This window comes from Coregonus clupeaformis, chromosome 35 (genome assembly GCF_020615455.1).
Source record: "Coregonus clupeaformis isolate EN_2021a chromosome 35, ASM2061545v1, whole genome shotgun sequence".
Taxonomy (NCBI): domain Eukaryota; kingdom Metazoa; phylum Chordata; class Actinopteri; order Salmoniformes; family Salmonidae; genus Coregonus; species Coregonus clupeaformis.
In genome coordinates this window covers 1882285-1903963 of record NC_059226.1, presented here as the reverse complement: position 1 = coordinate 1903963, position 21679 = coordinate 1882285, and the positions used below count along the sequence as shown (strand labels likewise).

At 44.1% G+C, this 21679-nt stretch overlaps 2 protein-coding genes and 1 non-coding gene across 4 annotated transcripts; 1 reads left to right on the top strand and 2 right to left on the bottom strand.

The window, feature by feature from the left end:
- Window positions 1-1163: 1163 nt before the first annotated feature.
- On the bottom strand, window positions 1164-1237 carry trnaa-cgc. Its single transcript has one exon. It is a non-coding gene; the product is annotated as a tRNA-Ala (tRNA).
- Window positions 1164-17091, bottom strand: atp13a1 (ATPase 13A1). The gene is made up of 25 exons (XM_041862646.2): window positions 16583-17091; window positions 16244-16333; window positions 15686-15949; window positions 15218-15373; window positions 14294-14363; window positions 12401-12507; window positions 12011-12140; window positions 11280-11335; window positions 11017-11143; window positions 10337-10474; window positions 10046-10166; window positions 9571-9728; window positions 9237-9412; window positions 8913-9023; window positions 7482-7607; window positions 7188-7296; window positions 6507-6700; window positions 5524-5620; window positions 5128-5318; window positions 4934-5048; window positions 4564-4760; window positions 3721-3863; window positions 3435-3546; window positions 3046-3189; window positions 1164-2258 (listed from the first exon to the last, which is right to left on the bottom strand). The coding sequence occupies exons 1-25, from the start codon at window positions 16937-16939 to the stop codon at window positions 2148-2150; spliced, it is 3600 nt and encodes a 1199-aa protein (XP_041718580.1). The 5' UTR covers window positions 16940-17091; the 3' UTR covers window positions 1164-2147.
- A 328-nt stretch (window positions 17092-17419) lies between these two features.
- Window positions 17420-20782, top strand: LOC121550402 (coiled-coil-helix-coiled-coil-helix domain-containing protein 5-like). Of its 2 annotated transcripts, none has more exons than XM_041862648.2 (4): window positions 17420-17522; window positions 19018-19158; window positions 19729-19880; window positions 20272-20782. In XM_041862648.2, coding segments are annotated over exons 1-4 (321 nt in total). In that variant the 5' UTR covers window positions 17420-17520; the 3' UTR covers window positions 20298-20782. The 2 variants fall into 2 exon arrangements, with proteins under 2 accessions (XP_041718582.1, XP_041718581.1); XM_041862647.2 differs by having other exon boundaries at window positions 17421-17522; window positions 20269-20782.
- The last annotated feature ends 897 nt before the right edge of the window (window positions 20783-21679 follow it).

Sequence of the window (21679 nt, the reverse complement as noted above, 5' to 3'; positions counted from 1 at the left end):
CTAGCTACCATTTCGTATTTTTTTTGGGGGGGGGGACGAGTTGCGTTCTACTCCTCTCAAGATAACAACCAGATGGTTACCATAATTCAGTTTTTGAAACAACCAATCGTTTTTAGTACAGTTTGGCACCAAATGGAATCTGAGTTGGGCCCTGTTATTATATTGAACAAAAATCTAAACGCAACATGCAACAATTTCAAAGATTTTACTAAGTTACGGTTCATATAAGAAAATCAGTCAATTTAAATAAATAAATTAGGCCCTAATCTATGGATTTCTCATGACTGGGAATACAGCATCTGTTGGTCACAATATTTTCACAATATTTAAAAAAAGATGGCGCTGACAGACATGGAAGCTCTGCTTCTAGCTCCTAAGCAACTTTGTAGACAAGCATTTCGCTACACCCGCAATAACATCTGCTAAATATGTGTATGCGACCAATAAAATGTGATTTGACACCTTTAAAAAAAAGAAAATGGGCCTCAGAATGGGCTTCAGGATCTTGTCACAGTTTCTCTGTGCATTAAAATTGTCATAGATCATATGGTAGAGAAATTAACATTACATTCTCTGGCAATAGCTCTGGTGGACATTCCTGCCGTCACCATGCCAATTGCAAGCTCCCTCAAAACTTGAGACATCTGTGGCATTGTGTTGTGTGACAAAACTGCACATTTTAGTGTGGCCTTTTGTCCCCACACAAGGTGCACCTGTGTAATGATCATGCTGTTTAATGAGCTTCTAGATATGCCACACCTGTCAGGTGGATGGATAATCTTGGCAAAGGAGAAATGCTCACTAACAGGGATGTAAACAAATTTGTGCACAGTTTAGAGAAATAAGCTTTTTGTGCTTATGGAACATTTCTGGGATCTTTTATTTCAGTTCATGAAACATGGGACCAACACTTTACGTTTATATTTTTGTTCAGTGTATATAGATCTATTGGTGGTACATACCACAGTCATCATGACATCATCCCACCTCTGTTGCCAGTGTAGTAATCTCATCACCAAAATCAACTACTAGATTTTAATCTGTCACAATAGATTGCCAGTGTAGCAAGCCAGGGTGCACCAGAAAATGTTACATTTTAGTCATTTAGCAGATGCTCTTATCCAGAACAACTTAAGAGTAGTGAGTGCATAAATTTTCATACTGGTCCCCCGTGGGAATCGAACCCACAACCCTGGCATTGCGAGTGCCATGCTCTACCAAGTGAGCTACACGGGACTTAAAGTCCTCTCAAACACAAACATCAAGCAAAATGATCTGAGGGCTTTTCTTGTGGCCTCTCAACTTGACTTCCAGTTACAATGTTTACATGTATGCAGCTCACTCATCACCTTAAAAATATATGTTCAACCCCTATGTAGGTGTAGTAGGCAGTGTACTGCATAGGTAAATTGAACATCACAAAGTAGCACTTGACAAAAAAGCGCCACTTGTATTTTTGGATCTTTTATAAGTCTGTAAGAGTTTTATCTTTTTACAAAATGAAGAAGAGAAAACAAAATGGAAAAAAAATCAAACACTTCGCAATTCTCTTGGAGAACGCCCTGTTGTGTGTGCGTTTCACATAGGCCGGCACACAATCTCAAACACCACACAATACTGCTGTCTTCTTGGCCTTCAGTGAGAGAGGGAGGGATAGAGAGAGGGAACGGGAAGGCAAGAGAAGGGGAAGTCTAACTAGACCTGGGTTCCAATAGTATTTATTTTCTTTCAAATACTTTAGCTGCACTTGTTTCAGCTTGCCTGGTGCAATGGAACAGTCCCAAAAGTGCAAACCCTGCTTATCTGGAGCTCCTGGGGCAGGATCAACCAAAACCCTCAAAGTATTCGAAAGGAAGCATATACCATTTGAGCCCAAGTTTATCTCTAGCATAAAAGAAATCGAATTTGAAATACATTAGTGAAGAAGGGGAACAGAGGGACAGAGGGACAGTAGAGAGATGAGGTAACATTTAGGGGTGTGGTGCAGCAGTACTGCGTGTCTGCCTGACATGCCTAGTCCATCTCCTCAGCTGTCTTGTGCGTCACATCAATCTTTTCCTCCCTCCACAAGTCTCCTCAATCCTCTCCCTTTACAGTTTGGTTGCTGAGGGCAGCGGGTTGCTCAGGGCAGCTGTTGACATGGCGATTCAGGAAGGCAGCCTCAGGGTGCCTTTGCCCAGCAGGAACTGCAGAACGCGGTCGACCAGCAGGGCAGCGACAAAGTCAACCACCAGGACCTGGGCGATGACTAGCTTGAACTGCAGGGGAGAAAAAACATAAGAAGTTATAATAATTGATATGTCCTTTTGCACCAGTTAAGCCTAGTCCTGGACTAAAACGCACTTAAATGGAGAACTTCAAAACATATTATTATAAACTTTGTTAACTCATTATAAAAAGGTTAATACATGCTTATAACAAGTTATAAAGAGTTACATCAAAACAATCACACAAAATGTGTGTTAAAGTACAGATGTTGGATCTTAATTTGACCCGTTTCGTTGCAGGAGGATAATAATCCTGCAGCAGGATGATTTGAACGTTTGAAGAAATATTTAGAATCACCACCAGGGGGCAGCTGGAAGCGGTGTTTGTATACAATGCAATAGCGTACCTACAATGTACCTTAGACTGCAGGTTCACTGTGTGCCAGTTCAAGTAGCCTATGCAGGCTATACGCAGGCTACAACACGTATCGTAAGAATTCTTATGTGGATTATAATACATTTACATATTTGTAGGGGGCAGATGTATTTTTCATTATGGAAAAACAAACAGTAGCCTATTACCGTTTTTCACACCTTTCATTATGTGACAATGGATAGGCTAACGGGTAGCCTACAGCATATCGACAAATATAGCCCCACTGGTCCGAACGACTCGACTGCCCCCGTTTGGAGAAAAAGAGAACTGCGGCTTTTCAGTGAACATAACTAAATTACTATAAATCAAGAGGCTCATTTTTATTTCCTAATGAACAGGACATTTTTCCTGGACAAAAGAGTGATCAAATTAAGATCCGACGTCTGTATAATATATGCTGACCTCTGTTGGTATATCTACAAGAGCAAACTGCTCGTTGAATTCCGGCGAGGATCCTGAGAGAAGGCCCACGATGGCCAGACCTGACAGGGCAATACTCCACAGCAGCGGTCTGTTCTCACTCAGAGACTCCATGAAAGGATGACCCTAGAAAAAGCATTAGTGGAATACACGTGTATTATTCAATGACGGTTAGGATAAGTACTGAAGAGTCTATCCATTGTATAGAAAATGGGCCACATTTTAAATTAGGTATCCCTTATATAGGCTTAACGAAGCATTCATAAGGCCTACATAGAAGCCTCACAAATATTTGATATGCAAAGAAAGGCCTTGTAAAGGGATCATGAAGGCTTCATTAAACCTAAGATATGGAGGAGGAAGAGCAGTACCTTATAGTTAATGGCAAAGGTAGCCATCTGCATGGCCATAGACATTATGTACACAGTGCTGTTGATGAGACTGGGCTCAAACTCTTTGTACAGGTCCGCAAACCGCTCCGCCCTAAAAGATAAAGGACAACAGACACAGAGGATTATGGGTATACTCAGACTGGTTGGAAACAGACACTGTCAATAATGTACGGTTAGTACTGCGTGAACGCAAATACAGTATCAACAAGTCTGTAGGTATCTATAGTGTGTGTGTGTGAGCACGTGTGTATGCATGGGTGTGTACCTTGGAGGACTTCTGCTCTGCGCTCCTTTGTACAGGTATACCAGACTACAGAAGTGAACAGCAAACTGCAGCAGCACTGTCAGAACAGTGTACAGGTTGAATATGTTTGGTAAGGGCCGCTCTTTAGACAGAGTCTTCAGGGGCTGGACAGAACAAGAGAAAAGAGGACGACAACTTAAAAAGGGCATATTTCACATATCCCCTGTATGATCCAGTTCCTGGAGCCTTTGGTGCCCTGATCCGCGCTATAAAGCATGTGTGAAACAGAAATGAACCCTGGCTAAAACGTATCCTGGACCTGCGTTTGTAGCGGGTCCAAGATCCAGGACCAGAGTACCACGCGAGTCGCGTGGAACATTTTGCCCGTTGTCAACAAGCTAGCTTGCTAATGTCATGTAGAATGTGCGTCTTGCTAATCGCACCCTGAAACTGTTATTTTCCAAGTCTTGTGAAAGCATAATGTATTTTGTAAAATTCTCACAAACGCTCCAGGAAAACAGACCAGGACACTGAATTTAATGTGAAAACACCCTAAATTGAGTTAAAGACTTGAAATTACACCTGTTAGCACTAGGGTTACATAATAATATAGTTTCCTACCGATCACAACTACATGCATGTAGTAAGTACACACTGGTTCTTTCTCAATACTCTTTCCTCGATTCCTTATGTCCTTTCCTCCTAAAAAAAAATTATGCGGGAAGTGAGGAGAGGATTCAAGAAAAATAAACGCTTCCCTCTGACGTTTTGAGGGAGCAGGGAGGAGAGGACACAAGGGATTGAAGGAGGAAAAACGATCAAGAGAAAGCACTACCGTGTTTTTCCCTCCACGTGACCTCTCACCTTTGACCTGGAGATGAAGAGGAAACAGCCGGCCAATAGCAGGCCCTGTAGGGTGGCCTGGAAGTCACTGAACTTGACCCCCTCCAGGTAGAGGACTGACTGGCTGTAGGCCAGCACCAGGGCGTTCAACGCCAGGATCTTAAACATCTGTAGTGTGGTCACCAGCGTACAGCGGCCCTGCTTTATCACGTGGCAGACTGGGGAGGAGGAGAGATTATGAGGAGATGATAATCAGAGAGAGAGAGAGAGAAAGAGAAAAAGGGAGAGAGAGAGAGAGATTGCAGGCGTGTGTGTTCATTTGTGTTTGTATACAGTGTGGGTGTAAACAAAAACACACATTTTGTGTTGATTATGTGTGTGTGTTACTCACTGCACTGTATGGAGGACAATTTGGAGGTGAAGGGGGCCGCAATGGAGGCGTCTCCCAGCTTCACTACTTGTATCTGATCTTCTTCCAGCTCCTTTAATACTTGACTGATCCTCTCCTACAACAAAATAAACATCAAATGGTTAACAACACGCACCCTCCCTACCCCCCCACACCCCAACACACACTCACACCACCTTCTGTGCGGCTAGCTGCTCCTCTCTCTGGGCCATGACCCTCTGCCTGGCTGCCCTGGAGGTCAGTTTGACCCCTGAGCTGGTGACCGGAGGTAGGGAGGGTCTGGAGTCTGCTGCTGGGGCCTCCTTCTCTTTGCCCCTCTTCCTCCTTTCAGGCATCCGCTCTGGGGCGTTGGCCAACAGAGCCACACCTTATGGAGGGAAGGGGGGAGAGGGGGAGGGTGGGGAGAGAGAGAATGGTCACAAAATGACTTCCACATTGCAACATTGTTTATGATAAGAGGATGGAATAAATGTCCCTACTGACACAAAAAGTTGAATTGAAGGTATCATGGTCTAAGACAGTTGTGTGCGTTAACGTTGCTGAATATTGTGCACAGCTTCGAGTGACCTCACCGATATGGGCGTGTTTGAGTGCTCCGACATCATTGGTCCCGTCTCCGCACATCAATGTTGTATAGCCCAATCCTTTTAGACTAGTGATTACAAACTCCTGCAACACAATAACAATACCCACAGTTAGTACAAAATGACACCGAATAAAACTAGCCTCAAAATGTACCGTCAGTTCTTCAGTGAGTTGGTTGTACACAGAGTGTGCAAAACACTAAGAACGTCTTCCTAATATTGAGTTGCACCCCCCCTTTTGCCCTCAGAAAAGCCTCAATTCGTCAGGGCATGGACTCTACAAGGTGTCGAAAGCACTCCACAGGGTTGCTGGCCCATGTTGACTCCAGTGCTTCCCACAGTTATGACAAGTTGGCTGGATGTCCTTTGGTTGGTGGACCATTCTTGGTATACTTGAGCGTGAAAAACCCAGCAGCGTTGCAGTTCTTGACACAAACCAGTGCCCCTGGCACCTAGTACCATACCCCGTTCAAAGGCACTTAAATATTTTGTCTTGCCCATTCACCCTCTGAATGGCACACATACACAATCCATGTCTCAATTGTCTCAAGGCTGAAAAATATTTATTTAACCTGCCTCCTCCCCTTCATCTACACTGATTGAAGTGAATTTAACAAGTGACATCAATAAGGGATCAAAGCTTTCATCTGGATTCACCTGGTCAGTCTGTCATGGAAAGAGGAGGTGTTCCTAATGTTTTGTACACTCAGTGTATGTGTAGCCTATTTTTTATTATCTAATACATTCATTCATTCATTACAACACCAAAAATCTAGGAAAATATGGACAATTGGAATTGAAAAGTAATCAAATCGAACAAAACTTTGACACGAAAACAGAATTCAGTGACTGTGTCTGAAATGGCACCCTATTTATTCTCTACGGTTCCTGGTCAAAAGTAGTGCACTAGAAAAAGAATAGGGTGCCTTTTCTGACACAGCTAATGTCTATAAGGAGGCAAGAAGACTGACCTTCTGTTTAGGGCTGACCCGTGCGAACACCCGGACATGGGGCAGGAGGGCGTGGAGCAACCGCGTGTCACAGGTCAATCTGGTTAGCCCCTCCCCCGTCACACACAGATCATACTGATCGACCAATGAGGGGACGGATGGCGGGGGCAGCGGAACACACACACTGCCGTCTATAGACTCCCACTGCCACTCACCTGGAAGGAACAACGGCACAAGTGACCGTATTATAGTGCATTCTTAAAACAGCGACACACTACACCTGAGGTTAAATACATACATATTATGTCAAATAGTCTCAAGTACTTAAGGTGCGCTTGATTTGGTTTGCATATAATTCCATTGTACTGGGGCAAAGTAGATCAAGCGCAGCTCAAGTATAATATGCATTTGACCCAGGTCTGCAACACATGCACTGTCCACTATAGATCCCTTCAGTACAACAATCATATGGCTATATCATCAATGCATTAGTCTGTCGATTAGTCTAATATAGAGCTCTCCGACAATGTTCGCGGAGAGCTACCATCATGTATGTTTTCGCTCCAACCCCAGCTGTAACTAACCTGATTCAACTGATCAACCAGCTAATGACTAGAATCAGGTGCACTAAATTAGGGTTGGAGCGAAAACCTACAGGACGGTTTTCGGATCAAGCGTAACTTGTCTCTTAGTGTGCCCTACCCTGGTTGGGTCTGGCCTGCAGTATGAGTGTGTGTTCCTTCTGGATGAAGTGGAGCTCTCTGGCCACATGGCACGCGGTAAGAGGATTGTCACCTGTTATCATCACCACCTGAGGGAGAGATGGAGGACAGGAGGGTTGTGAGTGAGCGCGTGCATGGATGTGCCTGATATTATTGTAGTAATTGTAATCTGAACAGAATCCTTATCCTATCGGTGTGTGTGTGTGTCTTTTCCTGCGAGTGAGTCTGTGAATGTGTGTGAATGCGCGTGTGTATTCTGAGACAGCCTCCTCACGTGATGCGATGCCTCCTGGATCTCTTTGATGACAGCCTTGCTGTCGGTCTTCAGGGGACACGAGACGACCATGAAGCCGGCGAACTGCAGGTCACACTCCAGAGCATCACGAGTCACCTCCCGCACCTGCACAGAGAGCCACAAAGCAAGACCCTGTCAGCTAACCGCTTGGGTGAGGTTAATCTCGACAACCCAGAACTACGCCACTCTCTCTCTCAGCTGTGCAGCTGGGTTGTTGAGAGTATTGAAATAGTGTGCCACGTTAACTACGAGGCTTTCGGGAAACTCATCCCCTCACACAGAGCAGGACAGGACAGATAGGGGAGTTAGACTGGACAGATAGGGGAGTTAGACAGGACAGGGCAGGACAGGTAGGCGAGTTATACAGGACAGTTTATTAGGTATACCCATCTAGTACCGGGTCAGACCCCCCTTTGGCTCCAGAACAGCCTGAATTCTTTTGGGAATGGAAATGTTGCTCAATTAGTATCAAGGGACCTAATGTGTGCCAGGAAAACATTCCCCATACCCTTACACCACCAGCCTGTACCGTTGACACCAGCCAGGTTGGGGCCATGGATTCATGCTGCTTACGCCAAATCCTGACTCTGCCATCAGCATGACGCAACAGGAACCGGGATTCGTCGGACCAGGCAATGTTTTACCACTCCTCAATTGTCCTGTGTTGGTGATCGCGTGCCCACTGGAGCCGCTTCTTCTTGTTTTTAGCTGATAGAAGTGGAACCCGGGGGGGGGTCATCTGCTGCAATAGCCCATCCGTGACAAGGATCAACAAGTTGTGCGTTCCAAGACACCACTATTTTACTGCGCAGCTATTTGTCTGTTTGTGGCCCGCCTGTTAGCTTGCACGATTCTTGCCATTCTCCTTCGACCTCTCTCATCAATTAGCTGTTTTCGACCACAGGACTGCCAGTGACTGAATGTTTTTTGGCTAACAGGGATATTGGGATCCACAGTACTCCACTAATTATCAATTTCTCAACTCAATACTTATTTTATTCCCCAAAAATGTTTTCATTTACTTTTTACATAAGTGCACTGTCATGTAAGCTTTAAAATGGCTACGTTTTCACTCTGCCCCATGGAAAAATGTGTAGAGTTGCAGGATATTAGCTTTAAAACTGCAACAACAAAAATTATCTCTGCCACATGACAAAATGTTTAGAATTGCAGGAAAATTTGCTTGAAAACTAAATGTTTTTCTCGGATGCCAACAGGTGGGCCTTCCAGGGCCCGAGACTTGGTTCGTCCAGCCATGCACTGCTATTATCTCACGCGAGTTGTGTTCTGATTATGAGGGGGTCCCTGATGAATTTGCTATCACAAAAGGGTTCCCCGGCCACAAAAAGTTTGAGAAGCCCTGAGTTAGACAGGACAGGTAGGAGAGTTAGACAGGACAGGTGGAGTTACCTGTTGGTGGCTGAGGTGTCCGATCTCTTTGTAGCCCAAGGCCAGAACCCTGGCCCCTTCTCGGGACATCTCCCTGTGTACCTGGTCATAGCTGGCTGGGCACTCTGAGAACTACAGAAACAAACAAATAGTTCGAACAATGGTATTGACACAAAGAAAGTGTAATAAGCAGGTTACAACTGCAGCAATGACGTATCTACTCAACACTGAGATAGTGTACTTGTATGTGAAGTGTAATACAGTAGACGTGCATTATATTGACCATAAATATATATTAAATTATACATTAAATGTCAGTGTTCTATTTAATTCTATGATATTTACCATGTCCCTGAGTGTCTCTGGAGCTCCTTTGACAGTGGAGACATAGCAGAGGTCAGTGGAGCCCAGTTTCTCATAGGAGGCCAGGACAGACATCCTCTTCAGAGCACTGGCAAAGTGGAACCGCTGGTGGATCTTCAGGCCTGGGGTCTTTATACCGCGAGCAAACACCTTTTCATCTACACCACACAGAGAGAGGGGCAGAAGTATGGTCAGGAGGGTAGACATGATGTAAAAACATGGACACACACACACACACACACACACACACACACTTTCGCTTCTGGTGTACAAGGAGGACACAGAGCAAAAAGCCTGAGGTGTACACACACACTACCTTTAGTGAGGGTCCAGTCAGCAGCAGTGAGCATGGCCTTCTCCAGGGGGTCGCCTACCAGCTGTCCATCGTCAAGGGTAACCAGTGAGTGACAAGTAGCAACCACCCGATGCGTTTCCACTGGGATCTCTGACACAGGCATCACTTCTTTCCCTTCTCTGGAGGAGTTTAGAAAACGTTTACAAACAATGTAAAAACTTGCTTCATATTCTTCCAAAGATTTTAATACGATTAAATACTGCTAAAAACATGTCAGTTGCTCTTTAAGTGTCACTCCTCAATATGACAATATTCACAGTATGATACCAGTCCATAAGGGCATTGGTGGACACTTTGCTTAACCCAGACCGTTACAATGCATTATGATGCCGTTATGAAGCCTTTAAAACGTCTTAATATCATCAGGGCCAGTCAGTCTGTGGAAAAATTGCAACAAAGAAATGTATCATACTGAAAAATCTAAAAGAGAGTGTACCTGAGGCCTGCGACCCCCCGCACCACCAGATGGTCGCTGGTCAAGGTGCCCGTCTTGTCAAAGCAGCACACCTCCACCTTGCCTGCAAACGGGATCCTGAAGGGCTCAGTGCAGAACACATCTATGAAAGGGAGAAGCAAGAAAGGGATGAGTCAAATAGCAGAACAGCGAGGAGGACTAGCACCATTAAGTACTAATAACATATTACTATGACAGTTTCAGAACCACTTTCAGAACACATACATCCAAATACCCCCCCGCCCCCCATACACACACACTCTGTTGACTCACAGAGCTTGGCCAGAGCGATGAGGGATGTGTTGACTGCCAGAGACAATTCTATAGGGAGTTCAGGTGGAACCACGGAGGTCAGGATGAGAGTACACTCCAGGAACAACTTATACCGGTTCCTGCTCGGGTCCTTAGTCCCTGCAGGGGAGAGCACACACAACTAACTATAAGCAGTAGTTACACACACAGAGAGAGCTATGCAGTATGTTCATTTTAAAAATGTATGCACACATGCCTGTAAGTTGCTTTGAATAAAAGCATCTGCTAAATGGCATATTGTTATTATTATTATTCATAATAAGAATATACAGTTATACTGTATGTAGTCATAAAAAATCTGCGAACCTCAGGGCCTATTTCAACAACTTGTTTTCTTACATTTTATAAAGGAGGAACTTGTGTCAAGACTGTCAACATGTTCATAAATGTCTTAGTGAGTAAAATAATGTTTCCCTAAATTCTGTCTTGGCTAATAAACTGCAGCCAAGATATAAGCAAACTGTATAATGGAGAAATGCTGTAAGTAGGACCAACTGTGCTTCTGCCTCTGCATTGCTTGTTCCATGGGGTTTTAGACTGGTTATCTGTGAAGAACTTTGTGACAACTGCTGATGTAAAAAGGGCTTTATAAAAGACATTTGATTGATTGATTTCATTGTACTGTTCACTGCATCTCTCACCTTCCACCCACACATAGCCAGCAGCAGCGATGGCGAACACCAGGAGGAAGAGGATGAAGATGAATGTTTCCAAGTTGTTGGCTGTCACCCTCTTCACTCCAAACAGGATGGTCCTCAGCAGTTTACCCTGTAGATAGGCGTGGTCAACAACACTAGGGTTGCATTCATTACTGAACACCGTAGAAAAACATTTTGCAACAGAAAATGAAAACAAGCTGTTCTTATTGGACAAGTTCAGGTAGTCAAGAGCAGCAACCCCTCACCTGAGAGGTATAGAATCCGGTTCTCAACACATAAGCCACACAGCCATTGTCCACAGCTGCAGAAAAAATGAAAACGAAGAAATCTAACTATTATGATTTGCTCTTAGTGAGACAAGCTAGATACAATCACTGAGGGCAGATTCAATCCATCTATTCTGAGGCCGAGGGAGATAACTGTTGAAACAAAATTGATCTAAAATATAGATTTTTAAAAAAGATTGATAAGAAAATATACATTTTGAAAGTGCTTTCTAATTATAATTGTTAATCTCAAAGTGCAAAAACAATGCAGGACATTTTTGCCTTATGACATGTGAATAACATACTGCATTAGGGTTGGGCGATATTTGGGTAGACCTCTTCTACGATATGCTGCTCCAAATATCGCGTTATCCAATATAATCGTTTTGCGCCATTAATGACTAAATGTTTCCAGACCGTGAAATGTTTGTGCTTATTTACAATATTATAGTCGCATTCTCATTCAATAATCTTAATGTGGTACAAAAATAAGGCTTAGTTAATTCATTTAGACATAATTTTCAACATATTGATACAGCCTAACTGATAAAACTGCAGTTTTGATTTGTACATTTCAAATAGAGTATAGTCTTGCACATCACGATATATCGTCATGCACATCACGATATATCGTCAATGTTAAATATCACGATATTTAATTTAATCATATATCTTCCCAACCCTATACTGCATAGTAGGTAGTAACTGACGTTTGAGTCCTACAGTGGCGCGGAGCGGGGGGCTGTGCTGCACCACCTTGGTCCCACCAGAGATGATGTGGAGGCGGGCATCACCCTGCAGGTCCAGGACCCTCTCTGGGTCCAGATCCTCCACCGGTTCCTAAACACACAACATGGTGGAACTTCAAATTAAAAACACTACTTTTAAGGATTCATGGAGCCTATGATTTCTAAGCATATGATTTTGCTAAATGATTTGTGAAGCATCTATGATATTTTATGCTCATGAAGTCTATGAATGATCTATAGTAACATTCCCATTATTGAACAATATGGTTATCTATATTGTCCAGATAGACTGCATTGTTTTGCATGGTTGTTATCTAGTCTAGTATAGGACATGCTTCCCGTCTGTCTGACCTTCATCTGAGGAACAGACTCTCCCGTCAGCATTGCCTCGTCCACGATGCAGCGCCCTCTCAGCAGCAGCACGTCACATGGAACCAAGTTCTCCTGTGGCGAGCGGCCTGGGGGGGAAGAGAAAGACAGACGTACACTGTGTCAAACTGACGTGAGACGGCTGTTCATTGACAACAGCTCAGCGTTCAACACCATAGTACCCTCGAAGGTCATCACTAAGGTCCCTGGGACTGAACACCTCCCTCTGCAACTGGATCTTGGACTTCCTGACGGTCCGCCCTTAGGTGGTGAGGGTAGGCGACAACACATCCGCCACGCTGACCCTAAACACGTGGGCCCCTCAGGGGTGCCTGCTTAGTCCCTTCCTGTACTGCCTGTTCACCCATTAAGTTTGCAGACGACACAACAGTGGTATGCCTGATCACCGACGACGATGAGACAGCCTATAGGGAGGAGGTCAGAGACCTGGCAGTGTGGTGCCAGGACAACAACCTCTCCCTCAACGTCAGTAAGACAAAGGAGCTGATAGTGGACTACAGGAAACGGCGGACCAAGCACGCCCCCATTCACATCGACGGGGCTGCAGTAGAATGGGTTGAGAGTTCCTCGGTGTCCACATCACTAAGGATCTATCATGGTCCAAACACACCAACACAGTCATGAAGAGGGCACGACAATGCCTCTTTCCCCTTTAGGAGGCTGAAAAGATTTGGCATGGGCCCTCAGATCCTCAAAAAGCTCTCCAGCTGCACCATCGAGAGCATCTTGTCTGGCTGCATCACTACTTGGCATCCGACCGCAAGGCGCTACAGAGGGTAGTGCGTACGGCCCATTACATCACTGGGGCCAAGCTCCTTGCCATCCAGGACCTCTATACCAGGTGGTGTCAGAGGAAGGCGCTAAAAATTGTCAAAGACTCCAGCCATAGACTGTTCTCTCTGCTACCGCACAGCAAGCGGTACCAATGCACCAAGCCTATAACCAACAGGACCCTGAACAGCTTCTACTCCCAAACCATAAGACTTCTAAACAATCAAATGGCTACCCGGACTAGCTGCATTGACCATTTTTTGCACTAACTCTCTTACACTGGACTCTACCCACACACTCACACATACTTACACCCCAACACACACACACAACATATGCCCACACACACACACTTTCAAACTCACCACATACGCTGCTGCTACTGTCTATTATCTATCCTGTTGCCTAGTCACTTTACCCCTACCTATATGTACAGTACATAGCTACCTCAATTACCTCGTACCCCTGCACATCGACTTGGTACTGATTACTCCCTGTATATAGCCATATTACTTTCTACTCCCTATATATAGCCATGTTATTTTCTACTCCCTATATATAGCCATGTTATTTTTACTTGTTATTCACTATGTATTTCTTCCTCTTGTCACTATTTATATTTTACAATTTTGTATCTTATCTTTAACTCTGCATTGTTGGTAATGTACCCCTAAGTAACCATTTCACTGTTAGTCTACACCTGTTGTCTACGAAGCATGTGACAAATAAAACTTGATTTGATTTGAATTTTGACTGGCTGTAGACAGAGGAAATACGGAACTAAATTCTCCTGGGGTGAGTGTCCTGGGGGGAAGACAAAGACATACGCACACTGTGTCAAACTGGCTGGGGCTCTATCTCAATCAGTCTCTCCACGATTCCTTGCATCTCATCTCCTCGCCTCCTTCTCAATAGTATTTGAGGAGAAAGTCCAAGGTCCCTCCGCTTTTTCTCCAATGCATTTTAAAAAGGAGGCGAGGATATTAGATGCATGAAATTGAGGAAAGATGATTTGAGAAAGAGGCTGGTTCTAGATGGAGGAAATACTCTGGAATGGGAAGGGTTAACAGACAGGAACCTTACCTATTGAGACGATGTCCCCGGGGACTAGTTCATCACTGGACACAGGCCTCCACTTCCTGTTGCGGTAAACCTGTCGGGAAACATGGGCACAAACATGTAAATATCAGAGGCCTGTTTAGTAGGGAGGAAACTTTTTTGACACTGAGTAAAACAAGGAGGTACTAGCTACACTTGTTCAATAATAAGAACACACAAAGATGTTTGTTTTCCGTTGCAAAACATTTTACACAGTGTGCCCTACTGAACACAACGCGGACAGATTGATAATTTGGTTAATGCAGCATTTCCCAAACTAGAGGTCGCAAAACTCCTACAATTATGGCTCTAACTTTTGAACGGTATGAGCTATACGCTAAGCTAAGATTCTCAGGAACAAGTATGTCTTCGGTTTCCCTCTATAATGCTCACAAGCATGACTGATTAGAACCAAGTGGACAGAACCAGGCACCAAATTAGACTGGGGGGGGGAAGAACATCATCATTGAAAGCAATGATGGTGTTCTTTTCTACACAGACAATTATTGGCTGATGATTTTCTGAACGTGCCAACTTCTGATGCATTTCAGTCACTTCAAACCATACTTCCCTCAGATTGAAGTACTGTCAGACTGATTTGCCATAGCTCCAAATCAAAAAGAAACATTAGCTGTTGATCACTTATTTTGTACATGGTGGGGGTCGCAAAAAAGGTTTGATATCAAAATGGGGTCTCAGGCCAAAAAAGCTTGGCAACCCCTGGGAAAATGAGTCGGATCCTATAGTGGGAGTCAGGGACTTCTCTCTACAACTCTAGAATAACAAGGCTCTGGTGAGAATTTGTTGATCTGCACTTAAGTAAGAAGAACATGCACCTGTCCATGTATCATATCATGAAATATCTTATCAAACGACATGATCATTTACGATAAAGATACAGTAGTTCACCTGGATCATGTAGGGTTTGTTCCCCATGCGTCGTATCTCAGACATGTTCCTCATCTGCTGTTGTACCAGAGAGGCTTCGAAGGCCACCAGCATGAAGAGAGTGAACACGCTGTAGTACCAGTACTCATCCAGACACCACAGACCCACACAGAACACCTGAGGAGGGGAGAGAGAGAGCATCCATCTGTACACCTGTTGAGCCAAGCCGAGTGGTACTGTGCTGGCCTGGTTGATGCATCGGCATCCACCATAGCTGCTAGAACGGTACTGGAAAGCTAGTGTAGTACGGTTCAGGACAGCAAGATAGTGTGAAAAGGGTATTACTATTGAGTCAATACTATCCCCACATGCCCTTAACGAGATCAATATAGAAAGTGAAAGAAAGAGACTAGAGAGTAATTTTACTACGTGTCATACTACTACTTGACAAAACAACACGCAAATACACACGTACACACACACACACACCTGGAAGACAAAGAAGGGAGCGGTGGCTCTCTCCCTGAAGAGTTCCAGGAAGTCCGGCACCATCATCTCAGCGCGGTTGGTCCCATAGCGCTTCTCGGCAGCACGCAAGTCTGTCTCCTCCTGGTAGCCTCGCCAGGCTTGGAAGAAGCCCATTGGCTGTCGGACGGGGAACGACACGGGGAGGAAACACTTCCTCTCCTTGTTGTCGAAGATATAGCAGATCTTCTGGAACTCAAAGGACAGGATTCCCTCGCCATTCTCATCCTGAGGAGAGCGCAGGAGAGTGCGATAGAGAGCAAGCGAGTACATGAGTTAAAACACACACACAAAACATTTGCCATCCAAAAAACTGTATAACTGACTAGAATAGAGATGTTAAGAGAGGACCATTCTGACACCATGCATTGCCCACAAGTTTCAACCAGTATACTTGGGTCATGTTCAGCACGGCACACTGTAGCAAAACGTTTTGTAACAGTTACAAACGTTTTCTCCCCATTGAACACAACCCTGGGTTAAGTAAACAAGGTGTAGGCCAGAGGAATAAGGCAAACTCACCCGGTCTCTCTGCAGTGGTACCAGCTCAGCAGAACCGTTGTTGGGGGTGGGTATAACCTTAGCCAGGGTGGCCTTGTGTGGGTCTGGCTCCTGTTTATACACATCAATTCACAGCAGGTGAGCAATTAATATACTCTAGCTGACAGACACAGCCTTATAGTCAGGTCAAAACTTTCTGAATAAGGGACACGAATCTATTACACATAATTTGAAAATATCCTTGTGTAGAGTATAAAATAATGCTGACTAGAGTGATCACGAATTAAATTGGACAGTGTTAGTTCACACAATCTCCAACACCTAATTCCAAAACAACCGCAGATGATCCCTCCACTTTACCTTGGAGCAGGTGAGCCAACAATGCGCGTGCACGGACCAATAACCAGAGAGCGCTGTGAGGACGTGCGCGATCCCGATGGCGGCGAGAGCTAGTAGGCCTGCCTCTGGGTACTCGGAAGTACCGTACACTCCGAGCCACACGTACAACCAGCCAGGGTACAGCACGGCTAAAAAAGGTAGAACCGTGCCGTGGAATAGCCGGGGCCTGCGCCGATACAGCGACACCGAGCTAACGTTCTCGTCGTCAGTCTCGGCGCTGTCATGCTGGCTGTTCATAGAGGGGGCCATTTGCAGCTCCCCCGGCCCCTGATTCCCGTCCTCCGAAACCATATTCCCCAGTTTCGTAGCCGCGTTCATTTTCGTCCCTATCTCTCCGGGCCCCCTCTATCCTCCACTTCCCCCCTAGCTATTAGTGTCGGTAGTAAGGCAGTTCCACACAATCTAGTTGTTTTAGTCCGGTTTCAGGTCCAGTTTTCTGAATCGGCTCGTTCTCACACAGCTGCTTCCGCGTACGCAACCACGTAAGGACACGTAATGTTCTTTTTTGCTGTCGTGTGGTTACTTCCTGCCGAGAGATACCGATTTGAGCACATTTGTTTGACATCAAATATCCTAAATCAAGTGCATCTTAAAATGAGCTTTTTCAAAGCAGGGGTTGACAAAATAAAGGTTAAAATATCACAGGGCAATCGGTTGTTTCTCCTTTAAGAAATAAACGCTTTTGGACACGAGCAGGAAATATCAAAATCTGTGATTGACAACAACCCAGGACCAATGGTATAGAACAATGGCAGTATGCAACGTATTTCGACCAATCGAGATAGAGGAGGGTGTGTGCAGTAGATATTCTGTGTACGGCTGTGAACATGTGTTTTATAACCTTGATTCTCTCTTTACTTTCATTCTAAACAAGCCTTCAAATTACTTCCACCGCAAGCATGTAAGTGTCTTCAACGTTATGCATTTCATAGCTATCTATTTTAGTAAATAATCTACGTTCTAAACTGTACTCATTTACACCAATAAGATACAGTTGTGACTCAACCAGTATCTGTGCGTTAGAGACCTCTATTCAAACTCCAATTCAAGCGTTATAATGTCAAAATACGTTCGTTGATCACCAAATATGGAGTTTCGATGAGCAAATCTTAATTTACTCCCGTTACGGCTGGTATGTACTTCCAAAAAATTTCGACATAAAAATGAACAAGCAAAATTAACCGAAGAAAATGATATTCTGCATGGTCATGGCTAGAAGGGATCCATCCAGCCTTTGTCAAATTAACGTCAGAGCTGACTTTTCATAGCAGGTTAGGAAAGAGGATCCAATTGAAGACTGCAACTGAATATTTATTATTGCTCCCATCTTGTCACATGTAGTTATGGTTCGAATCCAGGCTCTTTCGTAGCCGGCCACGACCGGGAGACCCATGGCCCAGCGTCGTCCAGGGTAGGGGAGGGAATGGCCGGCAGGGATGTAGCTCAGTTGGTAGAGCATGGCGTTTGCAACGCCAGGGTTGTGGGTTCGATTCCCACGGGGGGCCAGTATGAAAAAAATAAAAACAAATAATGTATGCACTCACTAACTGTAAGTCGCTCTGGATAAGAGCGTCTGCTAAATGACTAAAATGTAAATGTAAATGTATGTTAGCTTTTTCAAAAGCTTTAAAACTGGTAGCAAAGATGTTCAAAGTAGTCAAAACTAAGGAATAAACCAACAGACCACTTCAGCTACAATAACATTCTCAGTAACTGTTATAGATTTTTTTTGTTGTTGCTATGACTATGATATGTTGTTGTTGTTTATCTACCTTAGTTGAATGCACTGACTGTAAGACCCTGAATAATTTTTTGGGGGAAAACATGATGGGGATCCCTGGGTCGCCGGTTTGCCTGTGCGAGGAAAATTTGAAAACCTGTACGGTACAGTAGTTTAATTCAGCAGAGCAGATTACAATACAGTAGCGTTTAATTCAGTAGAATACAGTACAGTTTTGTTCAGTACATTAGAGTAAAGTAGGGTACAATACAGTACTCTATTCTTTACTGTACTGTACGCTACTTTTCTTTACTGTACTGTGCTGTCCAAACTTCTGAAACACAGATGTCTATAATTGGTTCAGATTTGGTCCATGAAATTGCCAAATATAGGCCGGGCCAGGACGTCTGTGGACGTTGAAATCAAGGCCGGTCCAGACTGCACCAAATCTGAACCAAACATAGGCGTCTAAATCAAGGCCGGTCCAGACCGCACCATAAAAAGAAATAAAAAAAGATACTTTGCCGTCCGTAAATGCTTAGTTTGTTTTTCTGAAATTCATTCCTTCAACTATTGTCATTGTCACAGAAGAGGACACACAGTCCATGATTGGACTTCACTGTAATTGTCTATGCAGATCTCAGAAACTGTTCTGCATGTCTGTGTCATCCTCCAGGCAGGTTGCCATGGATATCACCACCAGGTATTGCCATAAGGAGATGGAGAGCTATGGGCAGTGTGTGGCCTCCCACCCGTCTACATGGCAACGGCACTGTCAAGACCTGAAGATGAAGGTGGCACAGTGTACCTCTTCACAGTAAGGAATAAACCATTGTCCCTGACAATATCAGTTGTGAAATCCATAACCTATTTAGCTAACGTTTCACTCCTTGTACTCCGTGTCATTGTTTTGCATGATAAGGAGTTGAATGAAAGCAGCAACAGACTGGTAGTACCCAGACTATAACTGACTGGCCTTGATGGTCATATGTAAACTCGGTACAGAGCAGAGTGGGCCTCTCTTGGAGTCTGGTTCCTCTCTAGGTTTCTTCCTATTTTGACAGTTGGAAACAGGGGAGACAGGCAAGGAGGAGAACAGTAGGAAGGGTGGAGGTGGGGAATGAACCCCGGTCTCCAGTGGGAAACAGTATATGTGACTAGTCGGGAGCATTAACGCTAGACCACAGGCTTTGCACAGGTTCTCTCCTTCTAGGCCCTATTCCTTCCACTGTGCTGCTGCTTGTACTTTGAGGGTCTAGGTTGGGTTACTGTAAAGAACTATTGATGTGAAAATAATTCCGATGCAAGAAGTCAAACCAGTGATGTTGCGAGGTGTAGGATTGTGTTTAAGTTTTCTTCAAGATCTTATTGATCAATGTTTCTGCAGCCCTGTGATCCAGAAGATCCGGACAGACTGTTCCAAAGAATTCACAGAGTTTGAACGCTGCTTACTAGAGAACCAGAACTCACCTACCTCCTGTTCAGCACACGTAGCACGCTTCCTCGGCTGTGCCGAGACAGTGGACCTTTCCGGAGTGGGTGAGTGTTCACTGATTGTAGATCAGTCTTCAGCTCGTTCACCACAGCCCTCACTTTTTTTTGTGGTTATACTAACTTTTGACTGGTGCCCCTTGGCCTTGAGAGAGTGCTTTACATCAGTTTCTTTCATATTCGGTCTTCAAGTACCCCCAAAAGTAAACATTAAATAAATATCTTATTACGTGGTATAAACTGGGTCTTTCTGTCCTTAGTATTCATACCTGTCCAGCGTCCGTACACCATACTGTATTTGTTTTTCCTTTTTGACAATCTCAGTTAACCCAGGACTAAAATCTTGCGTAATTTATGTTTACGTAATCTGTTTTCGAGAGATGACCTTTTTGAATACTTAGTGTTGTAGTTGAAGTGAATATATCTCCTCTTTCAGCAGTGAACCCGGTTCCTCATCCCTGTTAGGACCCAGCAGTGACCATCATCCATCCCTCTCAGAGAAGATATCTCCTTCCTGCAATACTGACGCCGGACTGCTCTATCAATCATGGATAAATCAATGCCCATGGCATTTTGATAACATCCTGACTTTGTACATGGATAAAGTGGACTCTTGTCCATGGCTACTTTAGGATTTGTCAAGAGAACTCGGAATACTAGACATTTACAAGTTACTGGGACTGAGACTGTCAAGAATCAAGATGGGTTTTTTAAAACAAAAAATTATATATAAAATACATGTATGCACTCACTAACTGTAAATCGCTCTGGATTAAAATGTAAATATGTTATTTCTTGAAGTTCTTTCATAACTCATTGATGCTACAGCTCTATGAAATACACTGGAACAATGGGAATCAAAGGTGTCATTTCCTATATGTGAAAAGAATCACTGTGCGACTGGCTGTGCAGCAGGTTTTACTGTGTGTAATACATATTTCCAAAACCTCGGGTAGCAGCATAAATTGTTTTATTTTCCTCTCCAACAAAGCAGCAATATTTATGAACGCTATATTGAGAATGAATGTGTGTAACGGAGTTAGCTTTGTAACCTCACTCCGCAGCATATATTTTCTCAACTGCGTGTTATCGAAGTATCCCTTGTTTGCGGCGTAGTTGTCTCTTGTAGATGTTATTTTGGGTGAAGTTTATCATTAAACTCTTATATTTTAGTCCTATTACTCATCCAGTTTGGATACATACTCTGATGTTATGGTGCTACTCAAGGGTGCCCCTCTCTCCCTCCCACTCTCCTTTTATTCACGTTGGAGTGAGTCATGGTACAATATTAAACCGTGGAATGTATTATAACTCTCCCACACCTCTCTCCTTGGCTACTCACTTGCTGAGGGAAAGGAGGGAGTGCAGGAAGGAGGCTGGAGAATTAGAATATGAAGGAAGGATGGAGGAAAACAGAGAAAGAATCTGTGTGACCACAGAGAGACAGATGAGGGAGGATGTTGAGTTATGTGCCCTTTGACTACAAACCAGAACAGGCCCCCTTTTCTGCTTCACTTATTAAAGGCTGAGGGAGACGCAATCAAGTGGAGAGATTTTTCCTTAGAAATGTCAGTCTTCAACAAGGTCAAAACTTTGAAAAAAACAACTTGCAGAGGCTCTTTTCTACAATTACGTTATAGCTCCCTATCATACAAAACATTAAGAACACCTTCCTAATATTGAGTTGCACAGCCTCAATTAGTCGGGGCATGGACTGTCAAGCGTTCCACAGAGATGCTGGCTCATGTTGACTCCAATGCTTCCCACAGTTGTGTAAAGTTGGCTGGATGTCCTTTGGGTGGTGGACCATTGTTGATACACACGAGAAACTTGAGCATGAAAAACCC